Source organism: Anarhichas minor, unplaced genomic scaffold (genome assembly GCF_050575085.1).
Source record: "Anarhichas minor isolate MPS153535 unplaced genomic scaffold, ASM5057508v1 ptg000100l, whole genome shotgun sequence".
In the NCBI taxonomy this organism is placed as follows: domain Eukaryota; kingdom Metazoa; phylum Chordata; class Actinopteri; order Perciformes; family Anarhichadidae; genus Anarhichas; species Anarhichas minor.
The window spans coordinates 312458-337381 of NW_027466546.1; the positions used below are offsets into that span (position 1 = coordinate 312458).

A 24924-nucleotide genomic window follows, 5' to 3' on the forward strand; every position below is an offset into this window, starting at 1 on the left:
CGCATTAAAACGTATTCAAGAAATACAAGTGGGGAGGCTCGACTGTCTTCACTGGCGTCCATGAATGGAGAAGGACTTCTTACTGGAACTAAAACACACGGATGTACTGAACAACCGTGAGATTAAACTCTTTGTTAACAAAGAAAGGAGGATGCACTTTGTCTTTAAATAGTGAATAGCAGCTCTGGTAAGTTAAATTTGTTTTTACATCTGCAGTAGCTTTAATATGTTTGTTTATATATTATTATTTTAACAACTTGTTTTTATGAATATGGATTTTCTTTGGGTTTTATATGTGATAGGAACTATTGTTACGTCCTATGTTGTGCTGGGGACAAATTTAGCCGGTGCACAGCAACAAGAAGACGCGCAAAGCGGCAGCGGTCTATATACTCCATTAAATTTAAAGTTAAAGTGTTTAAGTTAAGTTTAAGTGTTTAAGTGATCATCTTTGAAGGTTCATGTGTTTTCAAGTGGACTCATTTTCCCTCTCGGTGTTGACAGACGAATAAATCCGTCAGTAACAAGAACTATGGAGTCGTGTATTTCCTGGAGGGAGTGATAGGAGAGTTACTACTCTGTTCATTTGTCTATGGTGTCGTTTTCATGATACGGTTAATATTGTTCCCTCTGATATGAATAATATGCTCTTCAGTGTGTAGTGGAATGCGTGTTTTAGCTGAATTGATTTTGATTATATGCATTGTTCGTTAATGCCGCCGCATCCCGTCATGCGGGTATTCATGTATCTGCACTCAGAGTATTTGTAGGTGTTGAGCTTCATTTTTACGAGTGCAGGCCCAGGTATAACATGCACGGCCCGCCACTGTCTGAACTGTACCGGACGTCGGCCATTTTGATTTTTGTGTAATTTTTTGATAGATTTTTGCCCATTTGTAGTCGGTATACTTTAACGAACTCATAGGGACTTCATCAGATCCACTTCAAATGTTGTCAGTAGAATCTAAAGACTTTTGTGATTAAAAGTTATCAAAAGCTTTACGTTTGACGGAATGGTTTAGCCGTAGCGGGCGGCTACTTTACGTGATTCCCCATAAAAAAGCTGATGTAACTCAGCTGGACTTGTTCCAAACGGTCCCAAACTTCCCATGCTTGATAACACTCATGGCCTGAGGATGTCTACAAGCTAATGTCCACTAATACTCATAGTGCCCCCTGCTGGCCAAAGGAAATCTGCGTTTTCTGACAAACAGCCTCCGATTTACATGACTTTTACACGATGTGGTTTGCACTTGATATGGAGCAACATAATGCATCTTTGCGTGTGTTCTGTAGCGCCACACAGCGGATACAGGAAGCGGTGCACGATTTGCAAACATAATTTTCCAGCATCAGGCAGTCCACGCAAGCCGGAGTCCCGCGTGGAAATAAATATATATTATTATTTTTTTTAATTAAAAAATATTATTTTTTAAATGTAATTATAATTATTTAGTTTGTTTTGTTTTGTTTATTGGGGTAAATATTATAAGTCTATTGTCTGATCCACACTCCGACCTGAAGGTGGCGGTAAAGCACCAATAAGATGGAAGCCAACCACTATAAAATCAGAAGAAGAAGAAGAAGAAGTGCGCATGCGCAGCATGACAGCCTGTCGTACCCTGTGAGGGTCACTATGGTTCTGGTTCGTGTTTGAGACTCTTGGAGGTCCTGATGTTCAGGCTGGTCCTCCGGAGGTTCAGCGGGTCTCCTCTCCTCCTCTCTGCCCGCTCATGTCGCTCCTTCAGCGGCTCTCCTCCTCCAGAGATGCCCGCTGCTCTGGTCCGCAGCACCTTCCTGGACTTCTTCCGGGACCAGCACGGACACCAGCTGGTCCCATCCTCTCCAGTCCGGCCCAGAGGAGACCCCAGCCTGCTGTTCGTCAACGCCGGCATGAACCAGGTCAGTCAAGACCCGGTCCCGGTCCGTCCCGGTCTAACCACAACAAGCTGAGCTGCTGTTAGCTTACGATTTCAAAATAAGAGCGTGTCCAGTCAATGCTCGTGACATCAGGTCATATTTAACGTTAGCTTACTTTTATTTTGTAGTATTGTGTCGTTTATACTGTTAGCATCGTAAGTACTGCACTTCACGTGTACTTGTACTTCACGTGTACTTGTACTTCACGTGTACTTGTACTTCACGTGTGCGTGTACTTCACGTGTGCTTCACGTGTGCTTATACTTCACCTGTACTTGTACTTCACGTGTACTTGTACTTTACGTGTACTTGTACTTTACGTGTACTTGTACTTCACGTGTACTTGTATTTAATTATAATAATGAGTAAAAACACAGAGAATGAATGAATGTAATTATTAAAGTTATTACAATCAACGATGTTACGTGTTATTATAGATTATGCAGAATTAAAAGGGTCTTCCTGTGGTCTCTGGTCCTAGTTTAAACCCGTCTTCCTGTGGTCTCTGGTTCTAGTTTAAACCCGTCTTCATGTGGTCTCTGGTTCTAGTTTAAACCCGTCTTCATGTTGTCTCTGGTTCTAGTTTAAACCCGTCTTCCTGTGGTCTCTGGTTCTAGTTTAAACCCGTCTTCATGTGGTCTCTGGTTCTAGTTTAAACCCGTCTTCATGTTGTCTCTGGTTCTAGTTTAAACCCGTCTTCATGTGGTCTCTGGTTCTAGTTTAAACCCGTCTTCATGTGGTCTCTGGTTCTAGTTTAAACCCGTCTTCATGTGGTCTCTGGTTCTAGTTTAAACCCGTCTTCATGTGGTCTCTGGTTCTAGTTTAAACCCGTCTTCATGTGGTCTCTGGTTCTAGTTTAAACCCGTCTTCATGTGGTCTCTGGTTCTAGTTTAAACCCGTCTTCATGTTGTCTCTGGTCCTAGTTTAAACCCGTCTTCCTGGGTACCGCTGACCCTCGTAGTGAGATGTCTTCGTATCAAAGAGTCGTCAACACTCAGAAGTGCGTTCGAGCCGGAGGGAAACACAACGACCTCGACGACGTCGGACGAGACGTTTATCATCACACATTCTTTGAGATGCTCGGGAACTGGTCCTTTGGAGACTACTTTAAGGTGAGGAGGAGGGAGGAGGGAGGAGAGAGAGGAGGAGGGAGGAGGGAGGAGAGAGGAGGAGAGAAGAGGAAGGAGACAGGAGAGGGGAGGAAGGAGACAGGAGAGAGAGGAGGAGGGAGGAAGAAGGAGAGGAGCAGGAGCAGCTCTGTGTATCCTCACTTGTCCTCTCGTCTCCTACAGGAGGAGGCGTGCTCTATGGCGTGGAGCCTCCTCACAATGCATTATGGGATACCTGCAGACAGACTGTACGTGTCGTACTTTGCTGGAGACGCTGCGTCTGGTTTACCTGCTGACGAGGAGACTCGACTCATCTGGCTGGAGATCGGGTAGGTCTCACGGTAACGTAGACGACGGCTGATGCTGTGACCTGATTGGTTCACTGCAGGAAGAGTTTTCTATGAGAATCACCACAGATCTCGTCCTCAGGGTTCCTCCGGGTCGCCTCCTGCCGTTCGGCCTGAAGGAGAACTTCTGGGAGATGGGGGACTCTGGTCCATGTGGTCCCTGCACCGAGATCCACTACGACCACGTGGGGGGGCGGAACGCCGCGGCACTCGTCAACGCCAACAGTCCTGAAGTGGTGGAGATCTGGAACCTGGTCTTCATGCAGTACAACAGGTTCATACAAAACCAGTCCAGAACACTGTCAACCATTAGCACTGAACCAGTCTGCTGGTTGTACTGGTCTCCTCCCAGTACAACGGGTTGTGTTCCTGTGTGTCAGGGAGGTGGACCACAGTCTGCTGGTTGTACTGGTCTCCTCCCAGTATAACGGGTTGTGTTCCTGTGTGTCAGGGAGGTGGACCACAGTCTGCAGCAGCTTCCCCGGTTCAGTGTGGATACTGGGATGGGACTAGAGAGACTGGTGAGCGTCCTGCAGGGTAAAAGATCAAACTACGACACGGACCTGTTCACTCCACTGCTGCACGCCATCCACCAGGTACACCAGGTACACCAGGTACACCAGGTACACCATAACACCAGGTACACATAACACCAGGTACACCATAACACCAGTACACCGGTACACCCTAACACCGGTTGCCGAGTTACTACCTGGTGTAGTGTGGTGTGATTGACAGCTTCCTGTTGTCATGGTGATGTGTCCGTCCCCAGAGGTCGAAGGTGAGGCCGTACGGTGGGCGGACGGGCTCGGCGGACCAGATGAAGGTGGACACGGCGTACCGAGTGGTGGCCGACCACGTCCGCACTCTGTCGGTCTGCATCGCCGACGGAATTCATCCGGGCATGTCGGGAGCAGAGTGAGTCACCGACCGATCGGCTGTCAGGACACGGTTTGTTTGTTCGGTTATCGGTTTATTCCTTTTATTTATTACTCGGGTCTCAGGTTGGTGTTGAGGAGGGTTCTGCGGCGGGCGGTTCGGTTCTGCGTCGAGGTCCTTCAGGCTCCTCAGGGAGCGCTGGCCAGCCTGGTTCCTACCGTCACGCACAGCCTGGTGAGATCCATTACCCATAATGCATCTGACCCCCCAACCAAACATATAAGAGTTGTGGAAGTCATCTTCATCTCCTGTGTGCAGGGTGACGTGTATCCAGAGCTGCACAGGGAGGCAGACAGGGTGAGTAGAAAAACATCTGGAACATCTGGAGATCTTCCAGAACAGGAAGTGGTCATCAGCAGCTGTTGTTTCTTTCAGATCCAGGACGTCATCAACGAGAACGAGGCTCACTTCCTGTCGTCTCTGCAGCAGGGCAGCAGGCTGATCCACCGGACGCTCCTCAGAAAGGACTACAAACATGGAGACTTCTTCCCAGCCTCGGTGGCCTGGTCTCTGCACAGGGACCTGGGTTTTCCTCTGGACCTGGTGGACCTGGTGTTGGAGGAGAGGGGGGTCCAGGTGGACCGCGAGGAGCTGGACCGACTGGTGGCAGAGAACCAGAAGGTGAGGTCTCATACTCTGAACCGTCTGTCTCTCTCTCTCTGTCTCTCTAAGGTGACCGTCCGTCTGTCTCTCTAAGGTGCAGTCTGTCCGTCTGTCTCTCTAAGGTGCAGTCTGTCCGTCTGTCTCTCTAAGGTGCAGTCTGTCTGTCTGTCTCTCTAAGGTGCAGTCTGTCTGTCTGTCTCTCTCAGGTGACGTCTGCCTGTCTGTCTCTCTAAGGTGACCGTCTGTCTCTCTCAGGTGACGTCTGCCTGTCTGTCTCTCTCAGGTGACGTCTGTCTGTCTCTCTCAGGTGTCGTCCGGTCTTCAGTCAGGTGATCAGTCTCGGTTGATGTTGGACGTCCTCAGCCTGGCAGACCTGCAGCGTCTCGGTGTCCCTCCCACTGACGACGGTCTCAAATACCAGTACAGACTGGACAAGGACCGATACGGTACGACTTGTTTCTCTTTCTGCTGAACTCGTGTCTCACCTGTTCAGACAGGTAAAGATTACCTGTTCTCCTCCTCCCAGTGTTCCCAGCATGCAGTGCAACCGTCGTGGGTCTGTATGACGGTCAGACTCTGGTGTCAGAGGTCACTGAGGGTCAGCGTTGTGGAGTCGTTCTGGATCAGACCTGCTTCTACTCTGAGCAAGGGGGGCAGTCACAAGACCGGGGCTACTTCACCCGAGACGGATCGCAGGTCAGCTGTAATGCATCATGGGAAAGATTACCTGCTGTGTGTCCAGGTGAGGTCTGACTCTAGTTGTGTGTTTTCTGTCTGTCAGGACGTCCTGTACCCGGTGGAGGCCGTGATCCTGGCAGGGGGGTACGTGGTCCATCAGGTGACTGCTGCTGACAACCTGAAGACCGGAGACCAGGTCCAGCTACACCTGGACCAGGTAAATAAGACTGTGGTCCAGAATCAGCACAACAGTATCAGATGATGTCGTCTGCATAAAGACGGACACTCTTGTCTGTCTCTCTCTGTCTGTCTCTGTCTGTCTGTCTGTCTCTCTGTCTCTGTCTCTCTCTGTCTCTGTCGCTGTCACAGGTCCACAGATTGTCCTCTTGTCTGTCCCGTGTCCACAGGTCCACAGATTGTCCTGTATGGTGAATCACACGGCGACTCACATCCTGAACTTTGCTCTGAGGACAGTTTTGGGTCGTTGGGTTCATCAGAGAGGATCTCATGTGTCAGCTGAGAGGCTTCGCTTCGACTTCAGTGTCAAGGTCAGACAGCTAAACTCTAACTATATATATATATATATATATATATATATATATATATATATATATATATATAGTTATATATATAGTTATATATATATATAGTTATATATATATAGTTAGAGTATATATATATAGTTAGAGTATATATATATAGTTAGAGTATATATATATATATATATATATATATATATATATATATATATATATATATATATATATATATATATATATATATATATATATATATATATATATATATATATATATACTCTAACTATATATATATATATATATATATATATATAATTATATATATATATATAATCTAACTATATATATATATATAATTATATATATATATATATATATAATTATATAATTATATATATATATATATATATATATATAATTATATATATATAATTATATATATATATATATATAATTATATATATATATATATAATTATATATATATATATATATATAATTATATATATATATATATATATATATATAATTATATATATATATATAATTATATATATATATATATATATATATATATATATATATATATATATATATATATATATATATATATATATATATATATATATATATATATATATATATATATATATATATATATATATATATATATATATATATATATATATAATTATATATATATATATAATCTGTTTACATTCACCTGTATATATTCAGGTAAATACATACAGTGTGTATTTATTCTTCGTCCTCAGAGTTCTCTGGACGTTTCTCAGCTGCAGCAGGTAGACAGGTGTGTTCATGACATCATCTCAGCCAATCACATCGTCCACAGCCAGGAGCTTCCTCTGCAGGAGGCCAGGAGGATCAAGGGACTGAGGACAGTGGACGAGGTGAGCCTATCTCACTGCCTGTCTCACTGCCTGACTGTCTACAGGTGGACTGACTGTCTCTCTGTCTACCTGTCTGTCTGCAGGTGTATCCGGACCCTGTTCGGGTGGTGTCTGTGTCTGTAGCGGTCTCTGAACTGGATGATGAGACGGACAGAGAGACGTCTGTTGAGCTCTGCTGTGGGACGTAAGACTGAAACACACCTGTCCACCCGTTTACCTGTCCACCTGTTCCATGAACACGGTGCTGTTTCTTAGCAACACATTTAACAGAAAGATGTCCAGCAGGTTGAGACACGAACTGAGTTACAAACCGCAAAGTTTTTCTTCTTCTAGTTCATACTGCACGAAGTACTTACTGCTGCATGTAGTATTAACTGGGTACGCACTACATAGTATTTACTGGGTACGCACTACATAGTATTAACTGGGTACGCACTACATAGTAGTAACTGGGTACGCACTACATAGTATTTACTGGGTACGCACTACATAGTATTAACTGGGTACGCACTACATAGTAGTAACTGGGTACGCACTACATAGTATTTACTGGGTACGCACTACATAGTATTAACTGGGTACGCACTACAAAACGTGTTAAACAAAACGTTTTAAACGTGTTAAACTAAACGTTTTAAACGTGTTAAACTAAACGTGTTAAACTAAACGTGTTAAACTAAACGTTTTAAACGTGTGTGACGGCCTCTTGCTTTAAGCAGGGCCTGTTGTCTTGCAGGTCCCTTGTAGGCGGACAATTGGGAGCACTTCGCCAGTCTCCCAGGGGTATTTAGGACCTGCCTGCCGCAGTCTGAAAACTCCTCTGCTCCTGCAGCATCATGTTTTCATTTGTTGAGTAATAAATGTACCCCTTTCCGTTTAAAAACCCGTGTGTCTCCCGTTTTTGTAATGCCTCACGAGCCGGGTCGTGACGTGTGTTTAACGTGTTAAACATGTAACCATGTGTGTGTTCAGTCACCTGCTGCAGACCGGCGCCATCGAGGATCTGCTGATCGTGTCTGAGAGACAGATGGTGAAAGGAATCAGTCGCATCATCGCTGTGACGGGACGGGAGGCCAAACAGGTCAGTGACGAACATCACACACACGTGATTCACCCGTCTGTCCGCCACTGAGAGACGGCCAGTAGCCTGGTTAGCCTAGCTTAGCACAAACAGCTGCATGTTTTTACATCTTTAGTGTTAATAAACAATTTAAAAGTGTATCTCTTTATTACATGGTTATTGTTAATAGATCAGATTCTGTTATTATCCACTCTTGTGTTACACCAATCTTCCATAAATCTGTTATAATGGTCTGGTTTTATACATTATTTTCTCTGATCATATGTGTTGATTTATTTCAGTTTGTCTGATGTTCATGTTGTTGCCTTCAGGCTCGTGAGGAGGGTCACATGTTGTCTCAGGATGTGGACTCTCTGTCAGCCAGACTGACAGGCTCCGCCCCCTCCGGCCTAGATGCTGCCCAGCGTCTCGCCAAGGAGGTCGGGGTCCTCTCTGATGTAGGTACCCATGATTACCCATTACCCATGATGCACTGCGGCCTCTGAGATGATAAAGCGTGTCCTGTGTTCCTGTTCAGTGACTGGTCTTGCTTGGCCCTGTGTTGTGTCTGTCAGGCTGTAGATAACACCCCCATCCCTCAGTGGCAATGCAGAGATCTGCAGAGTCGACTCCGAGCTCTGCAGAGGACCAGTAACACTACCGTCAGGAAACTGGAGACTAGAGAGGTGAAGACACACCTGAGACACTCCTCAAACTCAGCTTTGACATATGAGACATGCCTGAGTCTCACCTGAGCATATAATACAAAGTGTTTGACGTGACGGACCCTCAGGTGTGTCTGTGTCCTTCCTCTGACTGTTTTCCCATCATGCTTTGCACAGGCTGCGGTAAAAGCTCAGGCTCTGCTGGAAAAGAACGGCTGGAAGAACCTGCAGGTGGATTCTGTGGAGACGGACTCTCTGTCGGTAAGATCAATCAACCTGATCAATAACTCCCACACCTGTCTGTGGTCACGTCTACCTGTGGTCACACCTGTCTGTGGTCACGTCTGTCGTCTCCTGTCAGATTCTGATGAAGACGGTGAATCAGCTGAGCGCTGCGGCTCCTCGCAGTCATGTGATGCTACTCGCTCACCAAAAGCATTCTGGGAAGGTTCTGTGTGCCTGTCAGGTCCCTAAGGTAACGAAGACACACCTGTCACTGACATCACAGGGGGGCGGGGCTTCACTTGAAGAGTCTCATTGGCTGTTCTCTCCCTCAGGACTCGGCGGCCCTGTCGGCGTCTGATTGGGCGGCGGCGGTGTGTCGTCACCTCGGGGGGGCCGCCGGGGGCTCTGTGCTGGTTGCCAAGGGAACGGGAAGCAGTGGTGACATCACAGAGGCTCTGAGGTGGGCGGAGGAGTTTGCTCGCCAGGAAACACAACGATGATGTCACAAAGTGAGAGATGACATCACAGGGCACAGCTTGGGAGGGGCAGGGCTTCCCTTTGCTGCTGTCAGTCACTGAAGGGCTTTCATGAACTGTTAGCATGCTAATGGTTAGCTTTGTTAACATGTAGTTTGTGCTGCTATCGTACTAAAGGCACAGGTGACTGTGAGGCCCCGCCCGGGACAGGTGTGAAGGTGTATTATTTATAACTGATATTTTATAAATCACTGCTCACTCATTCACCTATTTACTGTCTTTATTGTTAAGGCATTAATAACTGTTCTATAACAAGGTTTACAGATATTATTAAGGCATCAGGTGTGAAGCATCTTTGCTATCAAACAAAATAAATGACTCATTGATGAAATACAAACAGTCTGCTAAACCAACCAGAACACAGCATTCATCTAATAACAGGTTTATAACGGTCTATAATGTAGTTGTTAGTGTTTATTTGTCTGCCGTATAAACAGATAATGATCTATAATATAAACTGTCAAGTTATACAGAACATTAATAAACACTCATAGCTACATTATAGTATGTAATAAACCATTGATTACATAAATTGATAGATGATCAATAAGGTGGAACATCACTAACATCCCTCATGATCACTATTCAACATTCCCCACAAAGACAATAGTTCTGCTGTGATCCGGATCAGGTTAGTCCAGGTTCCTCAGAGCAGAGACGCGTTCAGCCACTGCAGAAGAACCACATTCATGTTAAACGGGTTCTACCGTGGAACAACTTTAAACTTTATATTCGCGTTAAACGGGTTCTACCGTGGAACACCTTTAGACTTTACATTCGTGTTCAACGGGTTCTACCGTGGAACACCTTTAGACTTTACATTCACATTAAATGGGTTCTACCATGGAACAATTTTTAAACTTCATGCCCCACGGCCTCCAGGAGTGTTCAACGTGTGAAGGAGTGAAGCTTCTTACCTCCATCATGGTGAACTCAATAGTTCCTGAGTTATCTTTGTCCAGCGTGGTGAACGTGTCTGTGGAGAGGAAACATTCATCATCATCATCATCATCATCATCATGGAGTCCTAAGAGGACTGTAAAGGAACTCACCAAACATGGTCTCCAGACGAACCAAACAGCTCACAAAGTTGTCGAAGTCGACGGTTAGATCCTGGTCACTGTAACGAGCCACCAGGACCTGATGGAGCGTGTTGTTCAGACTGAAACCTGGAACGAGGTCACAGAGGTGAATACATCACTAAGAGGTTTAATTGCGTTGGAATACCGTATTATGTTAAAGTATTTTACCAGCTTCCTCCACAGCCGTCCTCATCTCAGTGGAGCTCATCGTCCCTGAATTGTCCACGTCCTTCTCACGGTAAATTTTCTGATAACAGCAGAGACTTTATTAAAGATCTGGTTCATGGTGTCCTGGTGGATCTACAATGTAACCTGGTTCACATGGAACCAGAAAAAACAGGTTCTGGATCTAAGACTCACCAGGTAGTTCTCGATTTTGGTCCACAGCACTTTGAACTCCACCAGACCCAGTTTACCGCTGCCGTCTTTCTGCAGCAACAGTTCAGGAACATGACACATGATGTTTACACTTGCTCACATACCTGTAATATTTTACCCATCAGCCACTGCGGCAGCTTCTCTGTGACGTGGAGGACTTGTCTCTGGTTACTGCAGACTAAACCAGTTCTTACCTGAACTATAAACTAAACCGTATTCGTGCTAGAAGGATACGTCCAGCATGTTGATCATATTACGACACGTTGAGATGCTGAAGCCGTTGGTCTCGATGTCCGAACCTGTCAGAGACAAACAGGTCAACACCTGAACCCGTTCACACCTGAAGATGAACCCGAACCCGTTCACACCTGAAGATGAACCTGAACCCGTTCACACCTAAAGATGAACCTCAACCCGTTCACACCTGAAGATAAACCCGAACCCGTTCACACCTGAAGATGAACCTCAACCCGTTCACACCTGAAGATAAACCTGAACCTGTTCACACCTGAAGATAAACCTGAACCTGAAGGTAAAACCTTTGTGTCTCACGTTTGGTCACCACTTTGTTGAGGATCTTCTGCAGCTCGAAGGTCGAGATCTCACAGTCCTGCGGCACAGAAGCTCCATTAGTTAGAAATGAGGTATTTTATATAAAAGTATACATACGTATACAATAAATATAGTAAATGTACTACATGAGCAGCTCACCCCTCCTGCCAGCTGTCCAAACAGACCTCTGAACCGATCGTCTACATCGTCTTCATCGATGTCGATCTAAAAACGAGAGTTCATCGGTTATTTCTCCAACCAGGAAGAAGTTAATCAGTCAAAGTTCTGAAGTCAAGTCTCACCTTTTCCACTCTGGACTCGATGGGGTCGTCCAGCTCTCTGCAGGGACAAAGATATCAGCTTTAGAGGACAGTTGTGTCTAGTTTTACGATGATTTAACAAGTTAAAGTTCAGTGAAGACTTACTGGAACTCAGCCTGTTTCTCGGAGAAGACACGGACACAGAAGTCTCCGTTCTTTTGCGCCTCGAAGGTGGACGGTAGGATCAGATATTCTCCCGGTGGCAGACAGAAGCGGCTGCAGACTTCTCGCAGGTTGATGAAGGTTTCGGAGCGAGCGGCCGAGGCGTTACGCAGGAAGAAGTTCCTGTTCAGGTGGACGTTCCTCTGACCGCGGTTCTGACGGAGGAGACACAACAAAGGAGGACAACATCAGACTGAATGCGTCTCAGATAAACTATCAAAATGTGGAGCAACAAACGCTGAGCAGACAGGAAGTGAGACACCGATGGTCTTCGTACCTCTTCAGGAACCTGGAACAGAAGAAAAGAGGAGAGTTAAACCTTCAGATTCGGTTCACTTTGTTCGTCAGCAGGTTATGAAACATGGAGGTCTATCACGTGGACCAAAGAGGATCCTTCTACTTCAACATAGAACCCTAAACCGGGGTCTAGACCACCGCCTCCCTGAGACCACTATTCTACGACTGAATGAGAGTCTAGTGATGGTGAATCAGCCCAGAGATCCACTTCCTGTTTCCTCTGAGCGTTTGGAAAACACAAACATCGTCTCCTAGACCGACTGATCCTAGACCGGCTGATCCTAGTCCGGCTTATCCTAGACCAGCTGATCCTAGTCCGACTGATCCTAGACCGACTGATCCTAGACCGACTGATCCTAGTTCGACTGATCCTAGTCCGACTGATCCTAGTCCAACTGATCCTAGTCCAACTGATCCTAGTCCGGCTGATCCTAGACCAGCTGATCCTAGGCCGACTGATCCTAGGCCGACTGATCCTAGACCAGCTGATCCTAGGCCGACTGATCCTAGACCGACTGATCCTAGACCGACTGATCCTAGCCCAGCTGATCCTAGTCCAGATGATCCTAGACCAGATGATCCTAGACCAGCTGATCCTAGTCCGACTGATCCTAGGACGACTGATCCTAGTCCAGATGATCCTAGACCAGCTGAACTGAGAACAGGATTAGTCCAGTTTCCTGCAGCACTACTCGTCTCAGTCTGAACTGGTTCAACCAACCTCTTTGAAGGTAAAATCTCAAGAATCTGAAAGGCAGATTTTGAGAACCTCCTTCATAAATGGTTCGACCTCCAGAGACCCAAAACCCCCACAACCGGTCTCACCTCGTAGATGGCGAATCCCACCGTGTGCATGTCTTCTCCCATTTTCCTCATGCGTCTGCGGTTCTTCTGGATCAGACCAACCACGAAGCTGCAGCCGTTCTCTCCGTCGTCCGGGTCGTCGTCCTCCTCGTCCAGACGGATCACAAACTGAGGGTTCGTCCAGAACGTGTCTGCGGTTTAAAAACAAAACCGTAGAGTTTGAATGAAGTGAGTTTTATTTAGTTTGTTAGTTTGAATGAAGTGAGTTTTATTTAGTTTGTTAGTTTGAATGAAGTTCATAAGACGGATCTCAAACTGAGGGTTCGTCCAGAACGTGTCTGCGGTTTAAAAACAAAAACCATGGAGATAAAAACAGCTATGACTATGGGGAGCACTAAACCATCCTCTCTGGTCTGACAGGATCACTCACTCGGAAAGTTCCTGCAGCCTCCGGCAGTGGATCCTCTCCTCCAGCTGCCGTCGAACTTGGACAGAGACCACTTGGAGACGGAGTCATCGCTCAGGGCGTCGGGCGTCAGGTTGCAGATCTCCAGCCGGGAGTAATGTCGCAGGAAGTCATTGAAAGACATCCTGGAAGACAGAGCAGAGGGTTTTCACTTCCCATAGCCACCTGATGATGAGTTCAGGTAGTTTGGAGATAAAAAAGTGAGTTTTACCAGAACTCTCCGTCCTCTGAGCGATGGCTCAGACGCTCTCGGTCCTCGTCACTGATCTGACGCCACTGAGCCGAGCTGTCAGACAGGAAACAGTTTCAGAATAAGAGTCTGAAATATCACGTCAACAAGAAACTAAACATTTGACCCTCCGGATCACTGAGTGCACAGTAACCACTTCACAGACTCCACCCGGCTGACGTAGACAGCAGGGAGGTGCCAGGTGACAGAAACAAGCTGACAGGAGCTCCAGGTGTGAACATGACACCTGCTCAGGTAACTCAGTCCAATCAGTCACGTTAGTACAGGAGCCACCGGTTTGTTTAGCTGCTGCTGGAAACACCCTGAAGCTCTTAGTACTGCTCATGTAGTACTCCTGTAGTACTCCTGTAGTACTCGGGTAGTAAATATGTAGTACTCCTGTAGTACTCCTGTAGTACTCATGTAGTAAACATGTAGTACTTGTGTAGTACTAGTGTAATACTGGTGTCCTTATAGTACCATTAAAAGGACTCACCCACACAGTCATACTACAGTAGTGTGATTCTAGATGTAGTTCTACAACAGTTGTAGTTGTAGGTCTACAACAGAGTTCTCAAAGTCTGATATCAGTTCACATAGTGGACAGATCTGAGATCAGCTCCATGGATGTACAGATGTCACAGGATAGAGATTCTTTATGGAGGTTTATTGTGGATCAGAGATGATGGTCTTTGAATAATACCAACATGTGTTTCATGTTTCACTGAGTTATGAACAAGAGAACAAACTTCACCTCCTGCAGTATGTTTCTCTTTAACTATTCCTCCACTTACGTCAACATCATACTCACTTATCGCTCCAGGCTCCGGTCCACTCCACCTGACCCCAGGGGTTCCTGATCCGGATCAGCTTCTCCATGTTGCCGCGGTACTCCACCTGCAGCCAATCACATGCAGCACAAAACCACAGAGTTACATCTGATAGGACGATCAGCAACTCCATCACTTTAAAATTCACCAATAAAGAACTGAAGCCCCGCCTCTATTCAGGTGAGACAGGTGTTTGAGGGAAACAAAGATCTGCCTTTTAGGACACAAAGGTTCCAGTTAGCCGCTCCTACTGTCTCTGAGGAAATGTAGTTTAATGTTGTGGTGAGGCTTTCACGTTTATATAAAATTATGTTTCAGGTGTTCAGGGGGCGGGTCCTCTCACCTGAGCTGCACCTGTCACAGAGTAGGCGTGGCCTTTCACCAGCTTCTGAGAGGTAACTGCCTCGGAGTCGGATGAGCTGGTGATCTGAAACAAAAATTAAAAACTGCTTATTAACTTAAATACAAATGTTTAACCTCTGTATCAGTTATGATTTTATTTTCAAAGAAATAAACAAATAAATTCAGAGATAAATGAGATAAAAGATAAATTAATATCTAACAGCACCACGTCTAAGGCTCCTACATGGGCTGTGATGTACTGATGATGAATTAATGTGGGTTCATTACAGTACTCCTGTGGTACCCATGTGGTTCCCCTGTAGTACCCCTGCAGTACCTCTGTGGTACCCATGTTGTACCCCTGTGGTACCCATGTGGTTCCCCTGTAGTACCCATGTGGTTCACCTGTAGTACCCATGTTGTACCCATGTGGTTCCCCATGTTGTCCCCATGTGGTACCCCTGTGGTTCCCCCTGTGGTACCCATCTGGTATCTCTGTAGTACCCATGTGGTTCCCCTGTGGTACCCCTGTGGTACCCATGTGATTCCCCTGTGGTACCCATGTTGTACCCATGTTGTACCCATGTGGTACCCCTGTAGTACCCATGTGGTTCCCATGTGGTTCCCCTGTGGTACCCATGTTGTACCCCATGTTGTCCCCATGTGGTACCCCATGTTGTCCCCATGTGGTACCCCTGTGGTTCCCCATGTTGTACCCCTGTGGTTCCCCTGTGGTACCCATGCAGTACCCCTGTGGTTCCCCTCGGTGTTCTCAGAGCTTACGTCAATGGAGCAGCCCATCAGTGAACCACGGTGCTGAGCTTTCTGGATGATGTGGAACAGATGTGGATCAGGTGTATTTAGGTCGTGGACCTCAGCGATTCCTCCGGTGAAATCCTCAAACCCCTCAGTGGTGGATCCTCCAGACAGAGCCTCGTAACAGCCGTTCAACCTGCAGCGACGTCACATGTCATTAACACCTGAAGACTAACTGGACACGTGAGGCCACAAAGTAGGTGTTCAGTCTTTGACGACATGAAATGGAGTGTGTATACTACACACTATACACACTTTGTGTATAGTATGCACACTGTGTGTGTGTGTGTGTGTGTGTGTGTGTGTGTGTGTGTCTCCCCGCTGGATGAACAAATGTGAAGAATGCAGCGACGTGTAGGAACAAAAACCTGAAGACACAAACACGCCGTCTATTATCACCTGTACGCCTCCACTGATCCCAGCTGATCTCAGCTTACTGGGCTGTTACTGGGAGGACACACTGGGACAATGACGGGACAGACCCGGACATGAGGGGATGAGGTCATAGATACACTACATGAACAAAAGTAATTAAGAGTACTTTTGGTCCGGTTCTGTTTTTCCTGGTTTATCATCGGCCTCTTGGTTCCAATAAAAAGTGGATGCGAGGCAGCTGGCGAACGCGAGGCAGCTGGCGGACGCGAGACAGCTGAGGGACGCGAGACAGCTGAGGGACGCGAGACAGGTTCAGGTCTTACTTGGCATAGGCCTTCTCCAGCAGAGCGCTCCAGAACTCTCTCCCTTCAGCCGAGTGGACGAACATCAGCTCTCCGTCTTTGACCGGCAGACGGTCGTCAATCACAACGTCCACCCACTCACCAAACTGCCAGAACTGAGATGGGACAGACAGAAGGGACAATGAGACATGATGGACATGATGGACAATGAGACATGATGGACATGAGACATGACACATGACACATGATGGACATGAGACATGATGCACATGACACATGATGGACATGAGACATGATGGACGTGATAGACATGAGACATGGACATGATAGACATGAGACATGATGGACATGATAGACATGAGACATGATGGACGTGATGGACATGAGACATGAGGGACATGAGACATGATGGACATGATGGACAGGAGACATAGTGGACATGATGGACGTGATAGACATGGGACGTGATAGACATGATGGACAGGAGACATAATGGACATGATGGACAGGAGACATGATGGACATGATGGACATGAGATATGATGGACATGATTGACATGATGGACATGAGAGACATGATGGACATGATGACATGATGGACATGAGAGACATGAGACATGATGGACATGACGGCCATGAGACATGATGGACGTGACGGCCATGATGAGATGATGGACATGAGAGACATGAGAGACATGAGACTCTGTATTTGTGTACCTTCTTAAACATCACTAGTACTCTGTGTATTTGTGTACCTTCTTAAATACTACTAGTACTCTGTATTTGTATACCTTCCTAAACATTACGAGTACTCTGTGTATTTGTACCTGGAAATGGAAGATGCCTGCGTACTCTCCTCTCCTGAAGTTTTGTCCATGAGGAACGACTTGAGCCAGAACTTCTTCGTTCAGAGTCAGAGAGGCGATGGCAGCGAGCAGCCAGCAGTCACCTGGATGACAGACAGGAAGGAGGAAGGGGCGGGGCTTAGTCAAGGCCTCTGCTGCTCTGTGATTTCCTGGATTGCCTGTCAGGCGTTTCCCTTTGTTGCTATAGAAACTACTGCGATGACATCACCGTCAGTCAGCCGCCGCCCACCTGCTTTGTTTACTGTCTCTGATGACACGCCTCGACACACACACACACACACACATAAAAACTAAAACTAAAACACCTCACAGTCTCCTTCATCTACATTCTAGACTAAAACTAAAACACCTCACAGTCTCCTTCATCAACAGTCTAGACTAAAACTAAAACACCTCACAGTCTCCTTCATCAACAGTCTGGACTAAAACTAAAGCACCTCACAGTCTCCTTCATCAACAGTCTGGACTAAAACTAAAACACCTCACAGTCTCCTTCATCAACAGTCTGGACTAAAACTAAAGCACCTCACAGTCTCCTTCATCAACAGTCTAGACAAACTAAAACACCTCACAGTCTCCTTCATGAACAGTCTGGACTAAAACTAAGCAGTCCCCTTCGTGTCTTTGTTCTCACCCAGAGCTCCTTGACAGATGTCCGTTCTCGAGGCTCCAGAGAGGATGAACTCGGGGTCAGAGGTCAACTCCTGCACATGAAAGACAACAAGTTATTGATTTATGATCATGATCATATGAGTTATTGATTTATGATTTATGAACACGATCATATAAGGTATTGATTTATGAACACGATCATATAAGTTATTGATTCATGATTTATGAACACGATCATATAAGTTATTGATTTATGATTTATGAACACGATCATATGTTATTGATTTATGATCATGATCATATGAGTTATTGATTTATGAACACGATCATATAAGGTATTGATTTATGAACACGATCATATAAGTTATTGATTCATGATTTATGAACACGATCATATAAGTTATTGATTTATGATTTATGAACACGATCGTGTAAGTTATTGATTTATGATCACAATCATATAAGTTATTGATTTATGATTTATGAACATGATCATATAAGTTATTGATTCATGATTTATGATCACGATCATATAAGTTATTGATTTATGAACACGATCATATAAGTTATTGATTTATGATTTATGAACACGATCATATAAGTTATTGATTTATGAACACGATCATGTAAGTTATTGATTTATGATTTATGAACACGATCATGTAAGTTATTGATTTATGATTTATGAACACGATCATATAAGTTATTGATTTATGAACAAGATCATATAAGTTATTGATTTATGAACAAGATCATATAAGTTATTGATTTATGATTTATGAACACGATCGTATAAGTTATTGATTTATGAACACGATCCTATAAGTTATTGATTTATGAACACGATCATATAAGTTATTGATTTATGATTGATGAACACGATCATGTAAGTTATTGATTCATGATTTATGAAAACGATCGTGTAAGTTATTGATTTATGATTTATGAACACGATCATGTAAGTTATTGATTTATGAACACGATCATATAAGTTATTGATTCATGATTTATGATCACGATCATATAAGTTATTGATTTATGAACACGATCATATAAGTTATTGATTTATGATGTATGAACACGATCATGTAAGTTATTGATTTATGAACACGATCATATAAGTTATTGATTTATGATCACGATCATATAAGTTATTGATTTATGATTTATGAACACGATCATATAAGTTATTGATTTATGATTTATGAACACGATCATATAAGTTATTGATTTATGATTCATGAACACGATCATGTCAGTTATTGATTTATGATCACGATCATATGAGTTATTGATTTATGAACACGATCATATAAGTTATTGATTTATGATCACGATCATATGAGTTATTGATTTATGAACACGATCATATAAGGTATTGATTTATGAACACGATCATATAAGTTATTGATTCATGATTTATGAACACGATCATATAAGTTATTGATTTATGAACACGATCGTGTAAGTTATTGATTTATGATCACAATCATATAAGTTATTGATTCATGATTTATGAACACGATCGTGTAAGTTATTGATTTATGATCACGATCATATAAGTTATTGATTCATGATTTATGAACACGATCATGTAAGTTATTGATTTATGATCACGATCATATAAGTTATTGATTCATGATTTATGAACACGATCATGTAAGTTATTGATTTATGATTTATGAACACGATCATATAAGTTATTGATTTATGAACAAGATCATATAAGTTATTGATTTATGATTTATGAACACGATCATATAAGTTATTGATTTATAAACATGATCCTATAAGTTATTGATTTATGATTGATGAACACGATCATGTAAGTTATTGATTCATGATTTATGATTTATGAACACGATCATGTAAGTTATTGATTTATGAACACGATCATATAAGTTATTGATTTATGATGTATGAACACGATCATATGTTATTGATTTATGATCATGATCATATGAGTTATTGATTTATGAACACGATCATATAAGGTATTGATTTATGAACACGATCATATAAGTTATTGATTCATGATTTATGAACACGATCATATAAGTTATTGATTTATGATTTATGAACACGATCGTGTAAGTTATTGATTTATGATCACAATCATATAAGTTATTGATTTATGATTTATGAACATGATCATATAAGTTATTGATTCATGATTTATGATCACGATCATATAAGTTATTGATTTATGAACACGATCATATAAGTTATTGATTTATGATTTATGAACACGATCATATAAGTTATTGATTTATGAACACGATCATGTAAGTTATTGATTTATGATTTATGAACACGATCATGTAAGTTATTGATTTATGATTTATGAACACGATCATATAAGTTATTGATTTATGAACAAGATCATATAAGTTATTGATTTATGAACAAGATCATATAAGTTATTGATTTATGATTTATGAACACGATCGTATAAGTTATTGATTTATGAACACGATCCTATAAGTTATTGATTTATGAACACGATCATATAAGTTATTGATTTATGATTGATGAACACGATCATGTAAGTTATTGATTCATGATTTATGAAAACGATCGTGTAAGTTATTGATTTATGATTTATGAACACGATCATGTAAGTTATTGATTTATGAACACGATCATATAAGTTATTGATTCATGATTTATGATCACGATCATATAAGTTATTGATTTATGAACACGATCATATAAGTTATTGATTTATGATGTATGAACACGATCATGTAAGTTATTGATTTATGAACACGATCATATAAGTTATTGATTTATGATCACGATCATATAAGTTATTGATTTATGATTTATGAACACGATCATATAAGTTATTGATTTATGATTTATGAACACGATCATATAAGTTATTGATTTATGATTCATGAACACGATCATGTCAGTTATTGATTTATGATCACGATCATATGAGTTATTGATTTATGAACACGATCATATAAGTTATTGATTTATGATCACGATCATATGAGTTATTGATTTATGAACACGATCATATAAGGTATTGATTTATGAACACGATCATATAAGTTATTGATTCATGATTTATGAACACGATCATATAAGTTATTGATTTATGAACACGATCGTGTAAGTTATTGATTTATGATCACAATCATATAAGTTATTGATTCATGATTTATGAACACGATCGTGTAAGTTATTGATTTATGATCACGATCATATAAGTTATTGATTCATGATTTATGAACACGATCATGTAAGTTATTGATTTATGATCACGATCATATAAGTTATTGATTCATGATTTATGAACACGATCATGTAAGTTATTGATTTATGATTTATGAACACGATCATATAAGTTATTGATTTATGAACAAGATCATATAAGTTATTGATTCATGATTTATGAACACGATCATATAAGTTATTGATTTATAAACATGATCCTATAAGTTATTGATTTATGATTGATGAACACGATCATGTAAGTTATTGATTCATGATTTATGATTTATGAACACGATCATGTAAGTTATTGATTTATGAACACGATCATATAAGTTATTGATTTATGATGTATGAACACGATCATGTAAGTTATTGATTTATGAACACGATCATATAAGTTATTGATTTATGATGTATGAACACGATCATGTAAGTTATTGATTTATGAACACGATCATATAAGTTATTGATTTATGATCACAATCATATAAGTTATTGATTTATGATTTATGAACACGATCATATAAGTTATTGATTTATGATTTATGAACACGATCATGTAAGTTATTGATTTATGAACACGATCATATAAGTTATTGATTTATGAACACGATCATATAAGTTATTGATTCATGATTTATGATCACGATCATGTAAGTTATTGATTTATGATCACGATCATATAAGTTATTGATTTATGATTTATGAACACGATCGTGTAAGTTATTGATTTATGATCACAATCATATAAGTTATTGATTTATGATTTATGAAGACGATCATATAAGTTATTGATTTATGATTCATGAACACGATCATATAAGTTATTGATTTATGATTCATGAACACGATCATATAAGTTATTGATTTATGATTTATGATCACGATCATGTAAGTTATTGATTTATGATCACGATCATATAAGTTATTGATTTATGATTTATGAACACGATCGTGTAAGTTATTGATTTATGATCACAATCATATAAGTTATTGATTTATGATTTATGAAGACGATCATATAAGTTATTGATTTATGATTCATGAACACGATCATATAAGTTATTGATTTATGATTCATGAACACGATCATATAAGTTATTGATTTATGATTTATGAACACGATCATATAAGTTATTGATTTATGATTTATGAACACGATCATATGTTATTGATTTATGATTCATGAACACGATCATATAAGTTATTGATTTATGATCACGATCATATAAGTTATTGATTTATGATTTATGAACACGATCGTGTAAGTTATTGATTTATGATCACAATCATATAAGTTATTGATTTATGATTTGTGAACACGATCATATAAGTTATTGATTTATGATTTATGAACACGATCATGGAAGTTATTGATTCATGATTTATGAACACAATCATATAAGTTGATTTATGATTGATGAACACATAAGTTGAACATATAAGTTATTGATTTATGAACACGATCATATAAGGTATTGATTCATGATTTATGAACACGATCATGTAAGTTATTGATTTATGATCACGATCAAATAAGTTATTGATTTATGAACATGATCGTGTAAGTTGTTGATTTATGAACACGATCATATAAGTTATTGATTTATGATTTATGAACATGATCGTGTAAGTTATTGATTTATGATCACGATCATATAAGTTATTGATTTATGATTTATGAACATGATTGTGTAAGTTATTGAGTTATGAACATGATCGTGTAAGTTATTGATTTATGAACACGATCGTGTAAGTTATTGATTCATGAACACGATCATATAAGTTATTGATTCATGATTTATGAACACGATCGTGTAAGTTATTGATTTATGATCACGATCATATAAGTTATTGATTTATGATTTATGAACACGATCCTATAAGTTATTGATTTATGAACACGATCATATAAGTTATTGATTTATGATTGATGAACATGATCGTGTAAGTTATTGATTTATGAACACGATCGTGTAAGTTATTGATTTATGAACACGATCGTGTAAGTTATTGATTTATGAACACGATCGTGTAAGTTATTGATTTATGAACACGATCGAGTAATTGAATTATGATTTATGGATAAGGTTACAGACCGTCTCCACTCAGACTTTAGAAGTCAAACTGAAATCTCATTGCATCTGATCTCTGATCATCTTCATTTCCAAGATTTACTTAAATAAAGTGAATTTAATTCCCAAAATTAAATGAATATATTATAAAACGATTCTGTGAAACCTCGGTGATCAGAAATCTTAGTATTTTTTTTATGAAGCAGCTCCACCCAAACGGCCAAACAGTGGGTGTTTAACCACAGCTCCCATTGTGAAGGTGCAGCTGGGTGTTGGCTTCAGAACACACTGATCAAATAACACGGACTGAGAAAACATTCAAGTAGAATCTATCGTTATAATCTATGATCTATGATTTATAATCTATGATCTATAATCTATAATCTGGTGTTTTCAGATCTCTTCACACCTGCAGCCTCACCTGTTAACTGATCTGCAGTGAGCTCAGAGCGGAACCGGCTGAACAGGTTCTGCAGCTTCATTTTACAGGAAGCTGAACTAACCTCACAGCAGACTCCATTCACTAAACACTCGTTATTCCTCCTCACTTATTCCGAAATAGATCAAAGATATAGAGATAAAAGATCAACATTTTACAAACAGCAGCGCTGCTTCTTGTATTCGGTGAACAAACACACGTTAAATCAACATTAAATGCTCAGATAGAAGATATTAGAAAGCAGACTCTTCAAAGCACAGATAAGATGATTATTGATAAAGTTCTGAGGAGCTGGAGGCTTTGATCCTCCATCAGTTTGACCTGATGAAGGTGTGTTGATCCTGGAACCATAAAGTAGCTTTGACTTATTTACTTAATGGAGTTCATTATTTTAAAGAGTATTTAAAGTAGTTTTGTGCTCAGTTTATCTAAAGTTTAGGCTCAGCTTTAATGTGTCTCTTTTGAACTGAAGCTTGGCGTCACAGCATGACATTGGTTTAGTGGCTCTGCACCGACCTCCATCAGAATAAAGACTTTAATTCTCACTGACCGTCGGTCTCTCCCAGGACACCCCTCGGGTCTTGGAAGAGCCCGGGCCCAGCTCCTTGAAGCCCAGAGAGGAGGCCAGCGGCGGGAAGCTCTCGTCCTGGAACAGACGGCCGCTCTCCAGGCAGCGCTCCTTCAGAGCCTCGAAGTCCTGGTTGAGGTACTTCACCGCCTGGCTGCAGGAGCCGATGCCTTGGTCCTTGTCCCGGCGGTGCTGCAGGGTGGTTGCGATGCCCGACATAGTGCTGGATGTCTAGGTCCTGGTCCTGGTGTGGAGAGTCTTTGTGGTTCTGGAAAGTTTGTGACGGGAGTGTGGAAAGTGTTGAGGCTGCAGGTGAGTGACGTCAGGAAGGGAGTTTCCCTCTTCTGTTGTTCCTCACAGTCAAGAGGACGGAATAACAGGTGAGACTTCCGGTGAGTACCTTCACAATAAAACACTTATTTTTGTCAGCATGTAATCCCTCCCTTTTAAAGACATCTGCAGGGATCTAATATTAGATAGAAATGATATTCAACATGTTTTTTAACTGTAGGGACACAAAGTAATATTTTATATTTTATATTAATATTTTATATTTTTTACTCTGTTATTTTGATTGCTTAAATATATTTTAGCTGCTGTGGCGAACAAATTTCCCCTTGGGGGATGAATAAAGTATCCATCAATCT

General features: G+C 41.5%; 2 protein-coding genes across 5 annotated transcripts; one reads left to right on the forward strand and one right to left on the reverse strand.

The window, feature by feature from the left end:
* The first annotated feature begins 1594 nt into the window (after positions 1-1594).
* On the forward strand, positions 1595-9740 carry aars2 (alanyl-tRNA synthetase 2, mitochondrial (putative)). Of its 4 annotated transcripts, none has more exons than XM_076082648.1 (21): positions 1595-1902; positions 2844-3032; positions 3213-3358; positions 3459-3650; positions 3828-3999; positions 4149-4294; positions 4381-4489; positions 4574-4612; positions 4691-4936; positions 5226-5364; positions 5445-5614; positions 5700-5813; positions 6004-6144; positions 6911-7048; positions 7132-7232; positions 8021-8129; positions 8441-8566; positions 8684-8794; positions 8951-9034; positions 9135-9248; positions 9331-9740. In XM_076082648.1, exons 1-21 carry the CDS (start codon positions 1675-1677, stop codon positions 9496-9498), a joined length of 2982 nt encoding a protein of 993 aa, XP_075938763.1. In that variant the 5' UTR covers positions 1595-1674; the 3' UTR covers positions 9499-9740. The 4 variants fall into 4 exon arrangements, with proteins under 4 accessions (XP_075938763.1, XP_075938764.1, XP_075938766.1 ...); XM_076082649.1 differs by having other exon boundaries at positions 3828-3990; XM_076082651.1 differs by having other exon boundaries at positions 3828-3981.
* A 440-nt stretch (positions 9741-10180) lies between these two features.
* LOC142939529 (calpain-2 catalytic subunit-like) lies at positions 10181-24496 on the reverse strand. Its single transcript, XM_076082706.1, has 21 exons — positions 24260-24496; positions 17990-18059; positions 17317-17438; positions 16511-16644; positions 15780-15948; positions 14998-15081; positions 14636-14721; positions 13807-13881; positions 13560-13720; positions 13151-13320; positions 12306-12317; positions 11972-12183; positions 11849-11885; positions 11706-11771; positions 11547-11604; positions 11229-11293; positions 10977-11045; positions 10785-10863; positions 10587-10703; positions 10452-10510; positions 10181-10204 (listed from the first exon to the last, which is right to left on the reverse strand). The coding sequence occupies exons 1-21, from the start codon at positions 24494-24496 to the stop codon at positions 10181-10183; spliced, it is 2106 nt and encodes a 701-aa protein (XP_075938821.1).
* Positions 24497-24924: the final 428 nt, after the last annotated feature.